Source organism: Arvicola amphibius, chromosome 7 (genome assembly GCF_903992535.2).
Source record: "Arvicola amphibius chromosome 7, mArvAmp1.2, whole genome shotgun sequence".
NCBI lineage: Eukaryota > Metazoa > Chordata > Mammalia > Rodentia > Cricetidae > Arvicola > Arvicola amphibius.
This window is the reverse complement of record NC_052053.1, coordinates 7,804,557-7,827,786: the sequence shown is the minus strand read 5'-3', so window position 1 is coordinate 7,827,786 and position 23,230 is coordinate 7,804,557. Positions and strand designations below refer to the sequence as shown.

The 23,230-nt window shown below is 43.1% G+C and overlaps 1 protein-coding gene across 3 annotated transcripts in view; it reads right to left on the bottom strand.

The window, feature by feature from the left end:
* Positions 1 to 16,362: 16,362 nt before the first annotated feature.
* Positions 16,363 to 23,230, bottom strand: part of Sestd1 (SEC14 and spectrin domain containing 1) — a 97,061-nt gene continuing 90,193 nt past the window's right edge. For all 3 annotated transcript variants that reach the window (XM_038337026.1, XM_038337028.1, XM_038337027.1), the window contains exons 15-18: positions 22,528 to 22,650; positions 21,676 to 21,867; positions 19,313 to 19,434; positions 16,363 to 18,014 (exon numbers count right to left, since the gene is read on the bottom strand). In XM_038337026.1, the coding sequence (XP_038192954.1) occupies positions 17,885 to 18,014; positions 19,313 to 19,434; positions 21,676 to 21,867; positions 22,528 to 22,650 (567 nt within the window). In that variant the 3' untranslated portion in view covers positions 16,363 to 17,884. The remainder of the gene's footprint in view (positions 18,015 to 19,312; positions 19,435 to 21,675; positions 21,868 to 22,527; positions 22,651 to 23,230) is intronic.

The following is a 23,230-nucleotide window of genomic DNA, read 5'->3' as shown; positions in this document are numbered from 1 at the left end:
TTCTACTCCGCATCATCACATACAAAACAAACCAGACCAAGAGAGACCCTCACAGGTACTCTCCTGCCTGGGGAGGTTAGAGGCGGCCTGGCAGAAGTGGCTACCCCTTCTCTGTTCATCCCTCTGGGAAACGGCTGCTTTTATATAAACTGAATTTCAGTGGAATGTCCTCTATGGGGAATCATAAAGCTATGGCTGAATCTGATAGCGTTTCAAATCGCGGGTTCTTAAAGCAATAGAGAGAGCTGGTATTTGCCAGCCTTTCTGTGTGGTTGTTTTCAGCTCTAGCTATGGGCACGCTGAGCAAACAGTTTCTTCCCTGCTGTATATACACAAAGAGGGGGGCCCCTTTTTTCTTCCACATGGAGTTCCAGGCATTTGTCCTGGTACAATTGTTGGCTTTTTGACTTTTTTAACAAGACAAATTACAAAGCCCCAATATAAATAATCCAGAACGAGTCCATTGTGGTCCCGGCATTTGCAGCCTCCTCATCGGCAACTTCTCCACACGTGAGCTCATGTCTTCATTCAGCATGGAGGTCTCAATACTACAAATACTATTCTAGACATTAGGCAAAAGCAGCACAAGGTTAATCCGCGATGGAGTCTGGCCTCTGGACAGGGGTGGAGACATGACCAATACATGGCAAAGACGCAAACAGAACAGCTATGGTAGATGGATGGACAGATAGATGACAGACAGACAGACAGGGCAACAGCATGTAACAAGAACTACAAAGGAACACACAGCCAGGGTGAAGAAAGAATAAACAGGGAAAGAGGATGCTCTTTTGAGAAGGCTCAGTAAGGCTCTAATAGGTGAGATTTGAGTAGAGACTTGGATTAAAAAAAAAGAAGAACAAGGCACGCAGCTATCTCACAGAAAGAATATTCCAGGCAGCTGGGGCACGCCTTTATTCTTGAAAAGCACCCAATAGGTTGCTGAGCTAAATGAGGACAGAGAAGAAGACAGACAGAACATGAGAAATGGCTGGCTGGTTCTCACAGCCCCTCCGAGTAAGCCACTGGATCCTGCCTTGCCGGGATGACCCTGGTTTACACCTGTCTGCCATAATGACTCTTAAGGCCCCTTTCACAATAGAACAAATCCACTTGGATGATAAATTTTGTGCTAGCTCTATCCAGCAGTGATGCTTTCGGATTGGAAACTATTGTAGGGCTCTCATCCAAAGAATGGCATCATTTGACTTAATGTTGCTATAGAAACTGTGGGAAAGAGACTGTCGAAGTAAGGCACAAAAGAGGAAGGTCAGATGACCACCACACCACCTGGTGCACAAAAGGCCACAAAAGATGGTGATGCAATGCTTCTTTCTGAACACCTATGCCATGCTGAAGAAGAAAGAGGTATTCAAAAGACAGCAAAAGATACCCCCAAAGGGCTTCTTCTGGCAATTTTATTCTCTCTGTGATTCGGACAACTTACAGCTAAGTATGCCGAAGGACATGCGATCAGGGAGGATAATTACACACAAGCAACGTTTATATCCACTGCCTTTCCCATCTAGAAGTGACAGGAAAAAAACAAATAAAATTTGTGCAAGTTTCAAGAATACTTAAGCTGGTTAAGAGATCCAGGTGGAACAAAGATTCTCCCCAGATCAGCGTGTACAGTACAGTTCACACTTTTCCCATATTGCATGTATACCCATGTACAGTTCTTCTCGAAAATTCTCTAAATCATCAAAATAATCTAGAAGAGTTCAAAAGTTAGTAAAGTCAAAGTGGGACAAAAAAACTTGAGGATCTTGTTGATATGAGCAAAATCCTTTCTGGTTGAGAAAAATATTTACAATACACCAGGCCAGGAACAAAAAAAGTATCTAAAAAAATCATCAAAAAACTTTTCCTGCACCAACTTTCGTTTTAGAACCAAACCACGTCACTTATCACCCGCTCTAAAACATACCCACCATCCAATGTAGCTGAATTCTCTCTGATTTCTCTTCTTAGAAGGACATGTGTGGAGAATCCAATTTCAGAAGATGGTGATATATATATAATTTAAATCACAGAGCTTTGGTGAACTGGTGAACTTGGTTTTGGAAAGTTGCATTTCTTTCGTTTTTCCTTACTGCTGTTAAACTCCAGTTGAGGCTGAGATTTTCCATCTCAGAATAATCCCTAGGGAGGTCTCACGGGCCACAGTCATTCTGGGGATGCCAGCAAGGACACTGAGTGAGCTGTCACTGCTTGCACACTTCCAAGGGAAGACTAATGACCTAATTCAAAGCCCAATGACACAAAACTCAGATGCCCCAAATGGCATAGCTGTAACCCACAAGTCTAAGAAGGAAATAAGGGGTTAAAAAGAAAATATTTTAAAATATAAGGTTCTATTAAGAAACATTAAGACATAACCGAGGAGATCAGTGTAGACTTTTAAACAAAAACATGGTGAGGCTGACTTTTATCACCCTGGGCTTTCTCAGTTATACACGGAGGCTTCATGACTCACCCATAGGTTACAGGCATAAATTTAATTATAAAGCTGTTTTAATAAGACCTACCATAGATTTCCTTTAAGTTTATTTCCTAATATTCTCTCTGTGTGTAGGAGGGGGTATTTAGGCTACAGAGGTCAGCAGAAGAGGTCAGATTCCCAAGAGCTGGAGTCACAGGTTGTGAGACCTTTGACCTGGGTGCTGGGAACCGAACTGGGGTGCTCTGGAAGAGCAGCAAGTGCTCTTAGCCTCTGAGCCAACTCTCCAGCTTCAGTTTCAGCAACTCCGGATTTGTTTTTAAATGTAACTAGGTTTTTTTTTCATTTTAAACAAACTGTTCTTTTAAAGATGCACGTTCTTATCCCAAGCAAATATGCCTCGCTCCAGTTCACACAGAACTCTCAGCCCTGGGAAGCTTTTGTAACTACAGCACTGGAGAGGGGTGGGTGTCCCAGAACCCACATGAAAGGCAGAGGCTGTGCAGAAGAATAAAGAAGTCACTGACACCTGCAGGAAAAAGATATTTATATGCACAGGCTTTTAAGAAAAACAGGAAACAAGATGAGAGAACCTCACAGAAAGCTGGAAATCCAAAATGGAAACAAAAGTAGCAGGTCATCTACTCTGCACCCCACCTGACACACCCCACCCAGAGCAAACGGGCTTCCTATCTCCAACCCCACCCTCACCAAAGGAAAGACTTCAAACGCAGTCAGTCTGTGTTTGGTGGAGTTTAGAGTCTGCTTCTAGCAAAGCTATGCTGGGCTCCCGGGGAGAGCAGAGATTGCCACCCACTGTGCACAAAGGCTTCCTTTCCCCCTTGTAAGCACCCTGGTTACAGTCCCTTTATATTTGTACTGCATATAGTTTTATTGTAGCAGGCAGGTTTCTGCCATCATGAGCTGGAAAGCTGAAGCAAGAAAAGTTATGGGGCTCATCCAAGCTCAGGAAGCGAGTGAGCCAGGAGCCCAGCAGCTTCATTTGGAATGTCTTACTTCAGTTTCAGAGCGAGTAAATTCTCTCCAAACTGTTAGATCAAAAATGGTAGTGTCTATGGGTGGATCGCTCCCCACTGCTGACCACTTTTGCTGTGGGACCTTCTGTGTCAGGGCGCTCCCAGGAAAAAGTCTTGTAAGGAGACAAGAGCAGGCAGGCATTGTAGCCCCTGCCCTGCTCAGCACTCAGAGAAGGGCTGCTTCTAGTTCAAGGCCACCTGAGCTACACGATGTAATGGGAGCATCAGTGGCATGGGCTGGCTGTCAGGTGCCCATGGTCTTTGCAGAGGCCAACAAAGAGCTGAACACCCAGGGACAAAAAGTAAAGACTCGGAAAAGGTGAAAAACGGGCGTTCATGGAGGTAGAAACCACCCTGTGGGGAAAACAGACTGGCTGGCGGACTGTGGGCTGGTCTTTTATCAGGTTCTGGATTCCGACTGAATTTTTAATTTTCCCCTTTCCTTTCTCAGCTCCCTCTCCCCCTCTCCCATTACATCATCCCCTCAATGGTCCTTGGCACAGAAAGATAATGAAGGCAGGTGAGGGGGCACCCCTGTTGTAAGGGTGGTTTCTCTCTGTAGCCCAGCTGCTGCGGGACAATGTTACCACTCTTTCCCACCCTCCTCTTCCCTGACCGCCTATCCCCTACAAACTCCCCACCACAGTGAGCATCTCGCCCGACTGGGTTACAAAGTAGGATTCTATCTAAACAAGAACAAAAACCGGAAAGAAAGATTGGAAAGAAACAAAGTGACGGAACCCAAAGGCAGCACAGGACTCCACCTCTGTCCCCTGTGGACCCATCAGATAAGAGGACAGAGCACAGAAGCAACAGCGAAACTGCTCAGAGCCGATGTCACCCGTCCTCTTTTATCTGTCAATCACTCTGGAGCCTGGTGGACAAATGCACGTCCAGTCTCGGAAGGTGGCGTGGCTATTGTCCTTCGTCACTCAGAGACCCAGACAGATGTGCTAGGCAGATGAAACAGGGACAGTAAAGCAGAGGGGCGCATCCCAGAGTCAGGCATGGAGCGAAAGCCCTCCTCGACGGCCGGCCCCTGCAGCCTGGTCAGCCTTGAGCAGATCGGCCTGGTAAACAGGACTATGTGTATTTCTTAACGATTTTCCTTCTGCCCCTTAGAAAGGCAGGAGAGTGGTATGTCTGAAGCCATGGCCCATTACAGACAAGCCCAAGTATGAATTGAAACCATTTTTTTTGGGGGGGGGGGACGACAAAACTTTGAAATCAAAAAATTAAAAGCTCTTGATTGAAAATGCACATTCCAGGTTAACAACAGTAATGTGTTTTATTTAGGATTCCATCTCATAACTAGACTTAGAGCTTCGAGTATATAAAATATAGGTAGAACCAGTTCACGGTGAATTGCGTGGGAGAATTGTGTCCTCCTCTCTTCCCCTCCTGGTCACCTCCATCAGGACACACTGTACCCGCCTTCCTCCCTCCCCACTCCTGCCCTCAGCCTCTCTGGTTGAAAACCTGATCTCATAGTAAGGCTGTCTTAACAGCCTGGTGCACTGGCTCAGGCTGATAGCCTGTGTCCCACGGTGAAGCTGCTTGAGAGGATCCTGGGCTCAGGTAGAGCTTCCCAATCAGAGCAGACTCTCCAAAGTAAATCTGAGTCTTCTCTGCTCTCACCTTTCCCAAGGTCAGCCTTGTTATTCCTTAAGGAAAAGCTGCCTCAACAGGGTGGAATCAGTACTCCTCAAAATGTAATGGCATTTTAAAGCTTATGCAAATGTCCATTTTCCTTAGAAAGCAAAACCTCCCATACTTCCTGAGTATTTGTGATGCAAATCACTGACCCAAGGAGCCAGTTAACCTTAAAGAGGAAGGCAACAGTCTCTCCTCTGAGACTAAGTCCAGAAAATACTTCTCACACGGAAATACTAATGTAGGCCACTGACCTTGAACCAGCTACCCCCTGAACACCTTACAGCTACCTCAATTACCAGGAAAACGTCTCTGTCTCTCTTACGCCCTTGTTGACTGAGGACACTGACCCGGATACATTACATACATGAAATAGTTGTTTGCAACTATAAGGTAGTGTCACCCAGACGCTAAAGCAGGACTCTTACCCGAATGCCTTAAATCATGGAAACCCAAAGTTTGTTTTATGTCTTACTGTCTGAAGCAATTCTTACAGTAAGTCTAGAAGTATAAGAAATTTATCAAATTGAAAAATTAAAAAAAAAATACTGTCAGTTCCAGAAACATCTATGCAAATTTGAGATTTCTTTGGAGGCAACCGTAACTGACAGGTGGCTATGGTATGCTAGTCCAGGGCCTGGGTCTCTATTTCTTCAGTCACTCACGCGAGCGTGTTTTCGTTGACGCGTGGGTTTCGGCTCCGACGTGCTTTGCCTTTTCCCAGCAAGTGTGCTGCTGTAAACACACCTGAAAACACACTGAGATTAGCTGTCATCAGCACCGCAGAACCGTTCAATTGGCTGTGTTTCCTTTCCCCCTTCCAGCTTTGGCTGGTTCTTTCTCCTGTGCATCCGGCCTTCTCCAGATCTGTGTGTGCTGCGGACTGTGTGGGTCATCCCCTCACTAGCTACTGCTTTTCCTTTCCCTCCTTAACTGCAGCTGTTTCAAAGCATTTAATTCTTCGTTCCCACAGATTTGCTAGCGTCTATCTTCACCTCTATGTTTATACCAAAATAAGAAGAGTTGTTTTAGGAAGAAAGTACTATTTCTGTGCAGGGCTATCACGACGTACAAACAACCAACCAAACAACAAACAAACAAACAAACAAACAAACTTACCCTGTTCGTTGTTGGCTTTTAAAGCATAGTTGAAAGCCATGTGGTATGGCACAGGAACAACAAACTGATTAACAGAAAAGAATAGCCGGTGTAGATGCGAACCGTGGGATTTACAAACGCAACATAATTTCACGGGACTTCCAGCAACTGATAGAGGGATAAACTATTCAATATGTGATGTTCAGAGAATTTGGCATTTGTAAAAAAAGAAAAATCTGTCACCTCTCACTACCCGATACAATGCACCAAAAATGCTTATGGTGGCAAGAGCTGGGAAAAATGGAAACTGTGCTAGAGGAACAAAGCTCAGGCTCAATGATTTTCTAGGCATCAAAGCCATGCAAAAAATCCAAGGTGGTTAGCGAACAGAAGTCCCAAAACATGTGAATGTGGTCACTAAACTGCTCAAAGACAGACTGAAGACCCCGCTCCCCCTCCCAAACAGTGGGGCTTCCTCCCAGACCCCAGACTGGGCAGAAACCACACCCAAACACCTGTTTCACAGAGAAATTCTTTATTAAGTGGGGAAGAGAAGTTAAAGTAACTGCTTTCTGACTCAGAACAAAAAACAGCAGCAAATAACCTTGCAGGTGTCATTTTCAAGAATGGGGGTCTGTTTGCTGGGATGCCCTGGCAAAGGAGATACGGGATGAGGGAGAAGGGGAAGAGGTCAAGGGAAGGAGGAAGGGACTGGGGGGGGGGGATCTTTAAACACATAAAAATGCTAGCGCTCCAGAGGAAAAAATATAGAAAAAGAACAGTTAAGTCACCAATAGGGAAGCCAGGTGGATACTGCTAATCATTACACTATTTCAGTTAAAACTGGGAACTCAACTTTCTTTCTCTACGATTTAAAACGCTTAAAAGAAACAACCCTTTGTGCTGAAAAAAAAAGTCATGTTGGGTGTACTATCTTTTGAAGGGAGCATGAACTTGCCCAACCTGTTGGAGAACAATCCGGCATGCCACATTCCTAAGAATATAAATAACTCCGTGTTAGTGTTTCTACCTTTAGAACCCTTAAGATTAGATGTTGTCAAAATGGCAACGTCCACTGTTCACTGCAGCATGACTTAGAAGGAACGAGAATGAAATCAAGTTTCATAAATAGTGGTCTCTATGCATTGTCAAGTGTTAGCACCGACTTGTGCAGGATGTTCATAAAGGGAAATCTGAGGTATCAAGACAATCATAATGAAGGCAGGGGTGGAGCTGTGTGGTGGTACATGTGTGTTATATACATGCTGTGTGCATGTTATGTACATGTGTTATGCAAATATATGCTATACAAAATCACAAAGGAAATAAATTCACAGAATGTTAACTAGATGTTCCTTGAATTGATGGGTTGTGGGGAAGTTTTTACTGTCTGTATATCTCTGTTATCTATGGTGTTCTTGTAGAAACAGTAATTAAATGTTGCATTTGAATAGACTTAAAAAAGATAAACAATAAAGGAGTTACCTTTCTTTAGTTGCCCACAACCACCACTCATTCATGAGATAGTAGAAAATGCATTCTCTTCCAGATAGTGGTCATCTAATGAATACATCTGATACCCCAAATTCTTAGGAGTATATGATAGTTCACCTAAAATACCACCTCCATAGCACTAACTGGCCTGGAACTTGCTATGCAGAGTAGTTTGGTTTCAAACTTACAGAGATCTGTTTGCCTTTCTCTTGGGTTCTGGAATTAAAGATATGTGCCACCATGCTAGCATACATCCGTATTTGTTATTATTGTTGTTATTATTTTTCTCTCATGCATATGTAAGTATTTAGGAAGGATGCTCTCGAGTCTTCCAATCAGAAGTGTGTAAGCAAAATGTGGTGGTGCAGACCTAGAAGCTCAGCACTGGGGAGGTAGACAAAGAAGGATCAGGAACTCAAAGCCAGCACAGTCAAATGTCTGAAGTCAACCAGGGCTGTTAGACCTTATGTCCTGTAGTGATGAGCTGTGGGCCAGATTCCCTCTGCCCTGCTCCCTCATGCTTAGCTTTACACGCAAAATAACAACACACAAATTGTATTCTTTTCAATACTGCCTGGCCCATTAATGCCAGCCTCTTACTCACGTCTTGACTAACCCATATCTAATAATCTGTGTAGCACCACAAAGTGGTGCCTTACCAGGAAGTTTCTAGCGTACATCCATCTTGGGCTGGAGCTTCATTGCGTCTGGCCTCTCTCTCTGGAGAGGCATGGCAGTCTGACTAACTTAGGAGAGGCATAGCATCTGACTGAGCCATCTACCTCACTTCCTTCTTCCTGTTCTGTCTACTCCGCCCACCTAAGGGCTGGCCAATCAAATGGGCCAGGCAGTTTCTTTATTAGCCAATGGGAGTCCTCCATCAATGTCCAAACAATACCCACAACTGTGTATGGTTGCAGGGTGGAAACAGAACCGCAGATCCTCTTCTAGCCTCACTGGATCTGAATCTACATTTTCACAAGCTCTCCAGTTGGTTTGGGGAAAACGGATGCTTGTCACGGACCCAAGACTCATTCTACTTCTAACTGTATGTCTACATTGTGACTGAACCTTCTTAGTCAAAGCACAGGGTCTATGAGCTTCAAACGTTGTTATAGAACATAGCAGTAATGAATGTTCTATGTTCTAAAATCTACAAGCAGAGCCATCATTCAGAGTTTACTATTGTTAACCATAATGAGATACAAGGTCACCTTACATGAGTTTGCTTAATAGGGCAGAAGAGAAGCAACAATATCTTAGTAACTGTTTTAATGGTTGTTTTGATGCTCCCCAGTCTAACAGAAGGGTCTAGTAAAAGCCTGGTTCTGCCATCAATATAGGACTTCCCCATTATGGTCCTTTGAATGAGAATAATACCCCATAGGCTCACATTTTAATACTTGGGACACCAGTTGGTGGAATTGTTTGGGAAGGATTAAAAGATGTGGCCTCATTGGAGGTCACTAGACATGGGTTTTTCAAAACCTGGTGCCATTCCCAACATGCTGTCTACCTCCCGTTACAGCTAAAGATGCCAGCTCTCAGCTTAAGCTTGGTCACCTGGGGCTCTGACATCATGGGCTCTAACCACCTGAAACTGTAAGCCCAAAATAAACTTTTCCATTCATTTGCCTTGGTCATGGTATCTTATCACAACAGAATAGTAACTAATACATCCATGGGTGCAACTGTCACTGTGTGTGGATAACTGGTCGACCTGGTATGTTGTAGGAGAGGCCTCATTTTTTCCTCGGCTGTTTAGCCCCAAAATAATCACAGAGAAACCATATTATTTGCAATACTGTTTGGCTAATAGCTTAAGCGTATTTCTGGCTAACTCATATCTTAAGTTAACCCATCTCTATTAATCTGTGTATCGCCATAAGAATGTGGCTTACAAGGTAAAGTTCTGGCATGTCTCAGGTGTGGCTACATGGCTTCTCTTGACTGTTTTCCTTCTCACAGCATTCAGTTTAGTTTTCCCTGCCCACCTCTGTTCTGCCCTGTTATAGGCTCAAAGCGGTTTCTTTATTCATTAACCAATAAAAACAACACATATACAGAAGGACCTCCCACACCACTCGTAGGTCTAAGAATACTTTAAATATAAGGCAAACATAAATATCAAGGTTGATGTTGAGCTACATACATTTTCTCTCTTTAATGTGAGAAAACGTAGACCTTGAGGAGTCTGAAACAGCTTTATAGATATGTCAAGTCCTTAACAGAAAATCTAGAGATTTGGACATTGTAATTGACTTCAGGTGAAAATAACTATTAATATAGATTCTCTGCATACTATATTTTGTTTATGTCTTGAACTATAATTCAAAGATATTTCATTGGCAAATTTCCAAATTTTTGAATTCAATAATTCATGGCAGCCATTCTGGAGCTGCAATTATTTACAGAAAAATATGATTTTGATGGATCAAAAAAGTTGATTTCTTGGGCTGGCGATGTAAATTAGTGTCAGAGTAGTTGCCTAGAATACTCTCTGTCTCTCTGTCTCTGTCTCTCTCTCTCGCACACCCCAATCCTGGTGGGAAGAGGGAATGTAAGCACTGTTCACCTATGATGACACAGCTACCCTGGTAATGCAGTGCCTGGTAAGAGCACTGTATCTCTATGCCACTCAGGAAAGATGATTGTGTTGTCAGTGAGAAACCTATCTTCTAACATTTTAAATTATTTCAGAACAAGCAAGCCATAATTTCTTTTATTTAAATTAAAGATCTTTAGAAAATACTGGTCAAAAACTTAAAAAATAATTAAAATAAGTTCAAAGATGTAAAACTCATAAGATTATATTATAGAGACCGGTAATGACTAAATTCTACCTAGATCTTATGAACAATCTTTACTTACAAAAATCAAACTTGTTCAATAGCAAAGAAATACATACCAAAATCTGCTGCCATTGTGTTTTTAAGGTTTATTGCATATTTACAATTTGGGCACATTATAAGGATGTACAACAGAGGCCAAATCTCCCAGCCCTTAGAAATCCTGTAAGAAAGGTTAGATAAATCACACACTGGTATTTTTGAACATGGGTATCAGAAACATATAATGATCATAATTTTACAAGCGAATACTCTGTGCAATGGAACAGAAGAGAAAGACGGTACACAGTAGAGAAACAGTCACCAAGTATGAAACAAACACAGCTGGGCTGAAAAGATGGGAACTATGACCTTTACAGGTTAGAAGTCTACAACAGCACACCTATCCGCTACATAAAACTGTGAGGTAGAGTTCTTGCCGTCCTGGTTTCTGCTTTCCTGACCACCACGGGGGCACTCCCTCATACAGGTGTCTTCTTCAAGCTGTGGTACCAGGAACTGACTCTTGTATGTGTTCTTGTTTCTGGTCCACTCCATCACAAAGTGTTCTTCTTTACTACTCGATGATAGACCTTACTTTCCCTACTGAACGTGGGTGGTAAATGTAATATAATTGAGCTAGTGCCATTTCTTCTAGCTAATAAATTTGCATGCTTAGAGCCTGACCTTTCACAGAGTGGAGCTAATTCTAAAATTTCATGTCTTAGGAACCTCTTGGGGAGCTACTTTGTGGCAGACAGGCTCCCTTACTTCCCTCAAATGCCAACTACCCCATTCAAACATGAATGATATCATTTCTACCCCAACTTCTTTTACTATTTAAACATGGCAATCAGGAAAATAGTCTACACCTTTTTACACACTCAAAATATAAAAATCAGAGCACAGAACAATCATGTTGGGAAAGTGAATGGTATTTTCTTTTTAAAAACACTCCTACAAGCCAGCAATTTTAACTATTTCCCCGTGAGTGAATGAATAACTATTTTCACACAGACGTACGTAAGAATAATCATTGCAGCTTTGTTGGTGATTGACACTCCTGCAAACAGCCCCGTCAGCCAATAAGAAACTGGAAAAACAAGTGGTAATACACAATCAATGGGAACACAATTCAACAATAAAACAAGGATGAATTAATAAAACCAACTCCATGGATAAATCTCCCAAATATTATGGTAGTGAAGAAGCCTTGTCAAAGGTAGTACTTGACATGAGATGCTAATCAAGGTAAGTTCTAAAACAGAACAGTCTAACTTACAGTTGGAAAAAGAGCAGCGCTCGTCATGTGAGGTCAGGGATTGGGGAGAACTTTCTAGAACAGTAGGTTTTCCTCTATGTCACACTCACGTATTTAAGAACACACAGGGCATGGGACTGTTCTCTCCAGTAGATTTCACAGCAAAGGAAAGCTATGCGCAAGTCTGGAACCCTTGCTAGCAAGAGGTAAGCCAAAGTGTTCAGAAGGAAGTATACAGGGGTTTGCAATTTTAGATACATCAAAAATAATCTGGGTGGATGGACATTCGGAGGGGCATGTGATAAGGCAATGTACTAACACCCAAATGGTGAGGACACTATGAAATCATTTTAAATTTTATAGACTTAAATTTTTATAATAAAACGTTGCCATTTACTCCCTAAAAGGCCCTTAGAAAATCACTGCCACCAAATACTATTTTGTGCCAAGTTAGAAAACTACACTTCTCTTTTGAGTGTGAAGTGAGCAATCAATTCCCAATCTACTCTGGTGCAAAACTGTCCAAGCAGTATTTTGAGCTGAGAACTCCATCCACCCTGATGTCACACTCAAGCGACTGAACTGGCTGTGAGGACTAACACTGGGCCAAGATGAAGACATTCTTTGAGGAAAAGACAACAGTAAGACTGGTTTGTGCTCCATCTTATCAACTAAATCATTTAGAAAAGAGAACACAGGAGGGTGAGGCTTCACCCTGCAGAGCAAGCAGCCACTGCCTTCAAAGGACAGGCGCCTTCATCTTATTTGGTCAGTCTAAGGGCTCTTCATTCGATTCAAGATTCACTGGGAACCAGCCTCAGCGCGCACGGCCCCCATGTTCCACGTCTTACGTCAAGCCCTTCCCACCTCTGCTCTAAATGCCTGACAGTCACTATTTTTAACCATATGTTTAGAATTCCTGTATCATGACATATAGGACTCATATACTGCATCTCGCCTCATAAAGAGTTCTCACAAAAATAATCTCGATTCTTTGAAACATTTACTCCCCAGCTTTCATAATATTTAGTTTCAGCACTGGCTTCCTGAGCTCTTGAAGCTCTTCGTGTCTGAGCACAGGTTCTGCTTTGTCCTGAAGTGCACAGATTAGCGTTTATTCTCAAGTGTGCTTTAAACTCCTGCCGGGGCATTGAGGCACACTGAGCATCACCTCCACAGACTGGCACCATCATGGGCCACCCCATTTCTAAGTATCCATTACAGGACTGGTCCTTCCCCATTGTCAGCACTGCCTGTCTGTCAGATCGCCTCTTCTCCAAGCGAGACCAGCACTCATGGTGGTCTCAAGCCATATTTACCCCAGTGCTGGGAGATTCTACAAATCTCCTCAGATTTACACTCTTGGCTTTATAGCTTGTTTCCTTCTTAATACACTCCAACCACGACTTTCTTTGGCTTGTGTTAATTAATGGAGTTAATGGAGTTGTCCCATGCCCTGTCAAACACAGCACAGAAGATACTTGTACGGTATCTTCCACCTTAACGTTCTGTCATCGTCCCCAGCAGAGACTCTGTCAGTTTTAAAGCTTCATTCTACTGAAGAGGGCACCAGCTCCACCCTCTGTACTTCAGCATGTAATCTAAATGCACATTTCCTTATCCACCGGTGAGATTGAAGGGGTAGGTGTGAAGGGGCAGGGCTGAAGGGAGTGTGGAGCAGAGAGGATAAACACACACCCTCTTTACTACTCCATGAATGCCACTTGAGACAGAGCAAGATTAAGGAATGTTATTTTCTACTCCGCAGGATTACAGCAATGATGCCTTCCACTGTTCATGCCCCTCAGTCCTCAAAACTTCTGTAGATTACTGTTTCATTATTGAAATTGATGACTTGTGCATTTCAAATTTTAGAGCTTTGGGGATATTTATTGACATATATTGATTTCAAGAAGTCAAGGAGTGTCAAATGCTATTCTGTTGTAGGAGCAGCAAGCCGTGTCCCGCCACCTGGCTAGCTTTACACCGGAAATAATTACACGGAAACTGTATTCTTTTAAACACTGCTTGGCCCATTAGCTCTAGCCTCTTATTGGCTAAGTCTCATATATTGCTTTAACCCATATTTAGTAATCTGTGTAGCACCATGAGGTGGTGCCTTACCAGGAGAGATCTTAACCTGTGTCTGTCTCGGAGAGGAGAGGCATGGCGACTGCCTGAGGTGTCTGCCTCACTCTGCTTTCTTTCTCCCAGCATTCTCTTCTGTCTACTCCGCCTACCTAATTTTCTATCCTATTAAAGGGCCAAGGCAGTTTCTTTATTAACCAATGAAAGTAACACATAGACAGATGACCCTCCTCCATCACTATTCATGTTGTTTCACCAAGGTATCTGTTGGCTACGTATCAAAAAATACTTTCTGCTCTCAACTGAGACTCTTTACTTCTAGAACTGAAAGGCAACACTGATAAGTCTGTTAACTCAGTTAACTGTTTTGGCTATCTTCACACATCTTTTTAAATCCTAGAGACCTTTTCCTTTGGGTGCTTAACCAAAGGTACTAACATTACACAAGCCTTGTTGCGGATCACAGCCTATTTATTGATGCTTTTTTCTGCCTGTGCCTTCTATAATCTGTAGACTCAGATCTATAGATTTGCACCAGCTATAGTAGCTTAGTTGTTAGTAGCTGTCATGGTTTTCTTATGACCAAGTGTGAGACACACACAAGAATACCAAATCTCTTCTGGAAAGTTATATAGCACATAAAAGAAAGCTGGATGACCTCTTCCAGGTATACTGTGCACTGGGATATATTCACCCCACCTGACAATCATTCCATTGCATGCAGAAGGGTTTAGATGAGAGTATGATTTACTTAGCACTGTCAAAAACTCAATTTGACATGTTCTTAGTGAGGAAGGCAGTAACAATCCTCACACCACACCACACATCACCTGAAAGTAAAGAAGCGACAAGTATTAAGAACTGGTAACATTCAAGCTGATTTAAATCCCAATGGAGCAAGAGATCCACTCGGCTCTGCAGTACTGAACCCGAGCGAGCAGGCTGAGCAGTTTCACCGGTACTGCTAACGAATCACCCTTGTACAGTAAGGTCAAAGCAATGAGAACTGGGAACGAAGCCAAACTGATCTAAAGGAAGCTATCATCTTTCCATCACGGCTCTGCTGAGTCAGAGAGCACTAAGAGAAGACACCAAACTGCCACTGTCTACTGAGTTTACACAGGAATGAAAAGATAAAAGGCAAACAGAAACAACCTAATAAAAGTCACCCAGCTAACATGTCAGTCAATCCCTAGGAGGAACTACAGTAATGCAGGGGGCTATGGCACTGAACCAGTGAGAAAGAAGTATTTCTTTTCAATTACACGTGGAAGCCAATGTTAGCATCAACATAGCAAAGGCTTGAGATTCCAAACAGACTTAAGTCACATCCTTCATGTGTCCTCTAGGTGAACTGTGACCATATAAGAAGTCGGTCTGGGGCATGGCTGGGTTTTATTCATAACTCTTTTTTTAAAAATATTTATTTATTTATTTATTATGTATACAATATTCTGTCAGTGTGTGTGCCTGCCGGCCAGAAGAGGGCACCAGACCCCATTACAGATGGTTGTGAGCCATCATGTGGTTGCCAGGAATTGAACTCAGGACCTCTGGAAGAGCAGGCAGTGCTCTTAACCACTGAGCCATTTCTCCAGCCCCTTATTCATAACTCTTGTGTATCTACAAAGACACACAAACAGGGAGGGCAGGACATCTGCCAATCAAGAGTGACTATCTGTGTATCTTGCTGTATGTGACTATTCAAATCACACATGGCATTTCCATATTCTATCTTACTTTACTTTTTTGCAGGAAAGAAAGTCTAAGGTGCACGGAGTTTAACTCATTTGGAATTCTGCATTCGTGAGCTGATGGTGTAATTACAGTCATAATGAAAAGACCATGACTCTGAAATTCAGTGCAAGAAACAGATACTGAATATAAGAAACAAGCATTTAAAGCTGCATGTCTAAGGATCTAACACACACAATCCACAGAAGCAGATCTGCAAGTCAGCCCTGACTCTAGAAAGTTCCACTGTTTTCATACACCCCAGACCACAGCAGAAGAGGAATTATTACTAATGCTCACATGGAAACACACGTTGAGGACCAAGCATGTTAAACACAAGGCACATGACATGTGGGGCAACCGTCAACTCCACGAAGGACCGTACGACAGGACAGGAAAGGCTCAGCACCGTTGTGAGACTGAAAGAGTCACAGGAGGAAAGCCCTGAAGGAGGGTTATCAAGTACAGAGAGAGCTTCTGGATAGCGTCAGAGGCAGTGGCAGTGTAAGACATGGGAGCAGTTGAATTTTTGCCCTGGACACTGTGGCACCATTAATCAGAACTACTCCAGGAAGAAGAGACAAGGATGCATCCTTCATTTAGGTGAAAATGGCATGGATATGGCTGAAAGCCGTGCATTTGGATCAGACGGGTAATGTGGGAGGGCACTGGGGATGAGATATCTTACATGAGCCCAGGACAGCAGCAGAGTGCGCATGTGCAAGAGACCTATTCTCAATGAGTCCTGATCTACACTCACAGTGACGGCAGAGACACCATCCTTGAGAGATGGCTTTGGGAGACGCCAGGAATACCGAGAAAGGGAGGCTATGTGACAGACAGAAAACATTCGATTCGGTAACTGGAAGACTACGGCTGATTTTCAAAAGAACATTTTCTCGTAGAGCGAGGTGTAACAGCTAACAAAGGTTTGCAGAGAGAGTGATGGGAATGGCGGACAAGAAACATGGAATTCTTCAAGGCTGGCAGAGAAGAGGCTGGAGAAAACTGGCATTAGCACAGAAGGGTATGTGAGCATCACTAGAGACTGCAGAAACAAACCAGCATACAATTCTTTGCATAATTCTGTACTGATCATAAGCCCAGTTGGTTTTCACCTTTAAAAAATCTTCTAAAATAAAAATTAACACAATGTTAAATTATATACATTTTATAACTTAATACAAACATAAAAAGCATTACCATTTTATGACAAATTTTATTTCTAAAGATCTATACAGTTTTTGTGACTAGACTTCTTCAGGATGATTTTGTCTCTAGTATCAGGAGATATTAAATATTATTAACAATTTCTGCTTTAGTTCCAGAACAATTACTGTGATATAAAAGATTACATTGAAATAGTTAAGCATACCTTCATCCTCAGCCCTCCTTCCCCAAAGACAAGCATCTTTAGAGTAGTTAACAATTTGGACAGTATTTTTCAAGAGAAAAATTTAAAAATAGTCTTCTATTATTGTTCTTAAAGGTCTAATCTTTTCACAATAAACATGCTTATTTTTTATTATATACACATGCATACATATGAAATTTCTGCCTAAAATACATGCAGCCACCATTAAAACTGAATGACTAGCCCATCCTCACAACCCTAAGAATGGCCTTTTAGTAAGGCACTCACGTTTAGAATTAGGATGTAACTACCAAATTAAGTGAGATGCTTGAAGAAGACTTTTATGAAGCACAGACAACTTTTAATACATTATAACTGCAATAGGAAAATGTCTTTCAATGAATATATCAAAGATCTGGAGGGTTTTCTTCATATAGACAATAAAAATAATCAATTTTCAAGAATTACAGAGTGAAATTTTGAGGACGCCACTATCCACTAACGTCTAACTATGGTCTAAATATTCTACATCACCTGGGGAGGAAGGGCAACCATGTTCTTATAGAGAATTCCTAAGCTCCAATTAGCACCATTCAAAAGCTTATTATCAGTTGTTCATCTACAAACTGGCAAGTCAGGTAAAAGCGTGAAAGCAAGGACCCAGTGCAGTGTTTACAGTCCCTTCTTTTAAGGTACCTGGAGTCTAGAGCATCAAAGCACATTACGTGATTATGCCTTGGTAGCCAAGAGGTGTTAGCATTTAGAGAGACGTGTTGTGGGAAGAAAGGAGGCTTATCCTGCTGGGAAATGCATCTTAATGAGCTGTGGCTAACACAGCCGTGCCACCAGTGCCGTGCGGGCATAGGACCTGCAGATCTGTGGGAGCTGGGGACATTAGCTTTCCGTGGTCACCAGTTCGGGATGTCTCAGCTGCTGCCTTTTGAGACTGACCAGTTTCATTCTGTCTCTGATGTGCTCGGCAGTAGAAGCCATATCACTTGGACTCCCAAAATACTGTTCAGTTCTAAAATCAGGACAGACAGAAAACACACAGGTTAATACGAGCTCATTTCACTGTACCAGGTGCATAAGAGCAAATGTTATCATAAGACGTGATCCAGCCTATGTAGAAACTAGTTCATCTGGAGGTCATGCAGTAACTTGCGCCTGGAATCCAGACTGCTGGGATTGCTCTTTGCTACAGATAAGTCACATGATATTAAGCTACTTTTGATAGTTCAAATCCAGACAGCCCTAGAGATTTTTCTCTGTACAGACAATGAGTAATGATCTTCCAAGGGAAGAAACTGGTAATTCTTTTCAGCATGAATTTCAAATACTCACTGGAAGTTCATGACACAGCAGTTGGTCCTGTGTGTTTCATAGCTAAGTTCTGTGTAGATATTTGGCTCCAGGAGCCACCCCTCCCCGCCACACACACACACACACACACACACACTGCTATGATCTGGAACAATTACTCCACCCTGTTATCAGGCATGGGGACACTGAGAGCTGCTAAGAAGTAAAAAGGAGCCGGGGCACTGGGCTCCAGCCTCGGTACTCTCCATCACGTGACCACAGAGGACACCTCACTCCTGCCTGATGGCTTGGTGTCTCTAAGATTTGACTTTGACCACTCAGTGACTCAGTGACAAGGTCTAGATCTGCAGGGACGAAACTCTTGATTCTCTTACTGGCTTGCTGATTTTTACATGAGGTCATCTCACATTTGAAATAGTAAAGAAGGTGCAGGTTAGAGCCTGATGACCTTCCATATGGAAAATCTCAGCTGCCTTAGGGCCAGTGCAAAGACAGGTCTGGAGCTGGGCAGACCTGAGACTGTGTCCTGACTCCGACAGCTGCAACCGTGAATCACTGGTCCTCTGAATCTGAGCCTCATTTCCTTTCGTTCTAAGTCATAAACAGTCACGCTGGCCTCAATCTGACTGGTATAAGCAATAAAGGTAAAGAGTTGAAGCTGCCTGACTGGTATCTTATGAGCTCATAGGTCTCAGTCTCTTCCCTGACCCTCCCCATTTTTAATGGGGCCCCAAATCTCACAGCTCCCTGTCCTCACAGCTCAGGCTAGAGGTTCACATCACAAACTAATCTGCAGTCGCCCATCTAAGTTGTCAAGAGGCAAATGTGATACCAGCAAACACCAACTGCCACTGCTGCCAACAGCGGTAGACTTCTCGGCTCAACTGATCTACTGTAGGAGTTGGGATGTGGACCAAAATGAAAACATTGAGCCTTCTAAAGAATGGCTTTTCTTCTCTCAGTAATTTAACTTTTATACACTAAGAGCAGGCAGCTTACCCATCAGGGTAAACCACGGGGACAGTGAGTCTATCCAGCAGTGACTTCCCAACTGCTTCGACTTCCTCAAACTGCTCCTCGTCATTAATTGCTTCCGGCTCCTCTGGGCAGTCTTGCAAAATCTGTAGCAAACAAAAGGGCAGCATCAATCAAAAACGATGAAAGGGAATTAATCCCACACGGATTCTTTAAATTGAAGAGGGCGGTGTTCTGGTTCTGTGCTGAGGGCCCTTAGAAGCATCAACTGTAGGAGACTGAGCTGCGGCTGGTGAAGGACCTCATCACAAACGAAGCACAGCTCCAGTAACAACATAAACTTAGGAGCAGAAACAAGGAGGGTGTTTCCAGGGAAGAAATAAAGTTGTGCTTAAGAAATAAATAGCCTCTAGCTTACTAGACAACCATTTAATGGGATGTTTATTTAGCAGAGTGGAGTGTGAACTCTCTCTCTCGAGTGTCAGACTGCTCGAGTCTACAGACGCCAAACCTCAATGAAACTGCAAACTACGCCCAACACAGTGTGTGCAAAGGTAACGTGTGAAGATCTGCCTAGATCTGCCTCGATCTTCTGATTTCACTGGTTATACGCCTAATATCAGGAGCTCTACTGTGTTTGAAGACATTTCATTCTTTTTTATTTAAAAATTCAAGATTTGGTTTCAAACTAGGACATTTTTCAGTTATGATGTTGTATAATTTGCTTACAGTTATAGCAGAGTGTAGGCTCACTTTATAAAATAAAGCAGTCAAGAAGAGAAATAGTGCATGACGACTGAAGGCTTTAGGTGAATTTGCTCAATAAAACAGGTCGTTATAAGAAGATAAAGCCCAGGGACAAAAAGAAAGGAAGGAAGGAAGGCAGGAAGGAAGACAGACCAACTTCCTATTTAAAAATCTCATTAACTATATTTTTCTGTACCTTCTAAAGAGTTCTCAATTTAAAAATATTCTCACATTTAAAATAGTATCCTAAAATGTCATCAGTGGTGCTAGGAACTCGAATGACTCTCTTTTGACAGAGGCAGGGTACTGTGACCCATGAAGGGTAGCGCTTCAGGGCCCTGCACTGGCAAGCTCGCCCTGGACACGCCCGTTAAGCACAACATTTAAGCTCCACAATTTTCCTGGATGAGTAGTATATTTTGTAATAATGAAAAACGTTCACTGAGATAATTAGCAGGTAAACAAGTCAAGCCATCTTCTATACCCGTTCCATCCTTATTAGGCCTTTGTGTGTCTACTGTCAACACACTCGATGTCACTGGGCCCCGTCTAACAACAACACTGATCTGTGCAGCTCAGGGAGCAGGTGTGAGAATCAGCGGTACCACTTTCAACAGAGGGATCCAACACGAAACCTCTCCGTTCCTAAGGTTCTTTCTGAGGTGAGGCTGTAACTTCAGCTTTCCACATATTACCGCACAATTTTAAGTACCTTGCATATAAACTCCCACTATAAAGATCAACACAAAATTAACTACCTAATAAAACTTCCTTCTTGAATGGGAATATATTCAGCAACACCACTGTGAAGAGAAATGGGTTTTAACAAAAATTTGCCCAAATAACACGATTATTTTTATTATTGGCTTCTCTAACTAATGACATAAAACTATGGAGAAATAAATTCTAGAATGGATCTTTAAAAGTAATCATGGAACAAAGGTTTTGATTTTAGTTTCCTTAGTTTGCTTGGCCAGCCTTTACCCTGAATTATGAGGTCACAGAGTTAACTTTTAACACTTCCTGACGATTACCACAGGGACAGGCGCGGTTGCCCAGACGGCTCCCTTTCCTAACCCAGTGACAGAGTCTGACAAGGAGACAGCAGAGGACAGAGAGGCCTGGGCTGGATGGGAGTGGCAGGGAGAGGGGAAGAAGCCAGGCCTCCTGCAGCTCTGGAATCCCAGGGCCACCACGTACTCCAGCCTGGGTCAACTTGGGAGACTCAGCGTAGACACTCTTAAGACGACACACACGTTCAAATGAACCTCAGCGACAAAATGGATGTGGAGAGGGTCACAGAGCAGTCACGTCCGTACAGTATTCCAGGTAACATTTTTAATAAATGCAATGAGTATCAGTGAGGTAACTCGTCCCCCACCTCTTTAAAGAGACTATAGTGGGGCTGCAGAGGTCTCAATGGTTAGGAACACTGGCTGCTTTCCCAAAGGACTTGGGCTCAACTCCTAGCACCCACAGGATGATGAAAGCTGTCTGGATCTCTAGTCCCAGGGGAATCTGACAACCTCTTCAGGCCTCTGCACTGCATGTGAAGAGGACTTAAATTCAGGCAAACAAACAGAAAAAAGAAAAAAGGAAATCTCAAAAGAAAAAAACTTTTTTTTTAAGATCTTGCCTACCTTTTCAGCGTTTGAGTGGAAGGCAATCGACATCTCCAACCGATGCACCCTCTCTTCAGACGCTACCGTAAACTGCTTCCACACTCTGTTCAGTCGAGGAAGTGTGTCCCCTGAGGACCGGGATGTACAGCGCAAGGATTGGCACAGAACAACCGTGGCCTGCAGCAACTGTCTGCCGTAGTCATAAGTGCTCTGGGGAGGGAAAGGACCAGCACGTTAGAACACACGCAAGTCATAAGGAGAGGGTGGGGCGGCTGTGTGGCAGCACTGGACAGCTATACTGCACGGACCAGTGGCTGTCAGCAATCTGCAAACACAATTAACAAATGCGGCAAGGTGTCTAGCTAGCTACCAGGTTTGTGTCTCTTTAAGCACCCGTCCTTATTCTGTGCTCACCGTATCAGCCGGCTAAATTCTACTGGCCAAAAGGAATGTCAGGTGTCTGATTACCAAAATGAAGAGGTAAAGTGAGCGCCACACTTTGTATTGCATATAAGAAAGTAAAATACGACCGTGTAAATTCTGCATCAGGGCAAATACACAAACATATACTCGATCCCAAAACAAACCTGTGTCACTATGCTAATTCTAGTGACACACGAGGAACGCCGCTTCCGATCGGTTGTCACTAACAAGAACCTCACGCTAATTCTGTGAACTGTCCAACAGTCTACACAGTGGCACAGCAGACGGAGCCCTCTTGAGGTCATGTGGCCCAGGGTCAGGGCACCAGCTGGCATTTTCTTAGCTCTGTGTGACAAAGCTGATCTTAGACTTGGAAGGCTGTTACAGCATCATCTGCAGAAAGTCATTCACACTCTGCCCTTGCAGAAAAGAAGACAGATACTGTACCTGTGCAACATCGACAAATTTTCTATGCTTTTCCAGTAAAACCTTCGTTTCCTGAGCGTCATCACCCAGTCTGATGTGGGTCTTCAGCAGGGCATCCAGAAGTTCACTTAGCCATTCCACTGCCTGATGAACACACAGAATGAAACTGGACTCGTAATTCTTTCCTTGTAGTGAAACATCAGCTCTGTGCAAAAATTACTTCCATGTGATGAGTTAGCTCTTTAATTATAGCCCTGGCGTTAGCATTCATTCGGTGCCATGCTCTATGAACTCATGATCTCTCCTGATCCTCAACCTGCTGTCTCAAATCCCAAGGCAGGGCCTACTGAAAAGATATGCTCAATGTACCACTAGCATCACAGAAGGCCTTGGCTTCCTGTAATACAGTTCTGCTGGGCTCTCCCTACAGATGTGCATTTTGACTTAAAATGATAAATTCTCTCTACACTTGAAGATTAAATGGCTTCCCGACACTAACTACATGATTACATGCAGCTGCTCATGCAGCGCTGAGAATTCCCTTGTGACATAGAAAGCAATGTGCTTCACCAGCCTCCAATCCAGGCTGGAACTAACAACTTGGTTGACGATATTGATTAATAAACATTCCCAGTCTCTAACTCAACAGAGGATTTCACTGAGGGGTGAGTGAAATGAGATCAGGAAAGTAGCTGAAATACAAGGCTCTAATCTCTACATGAGA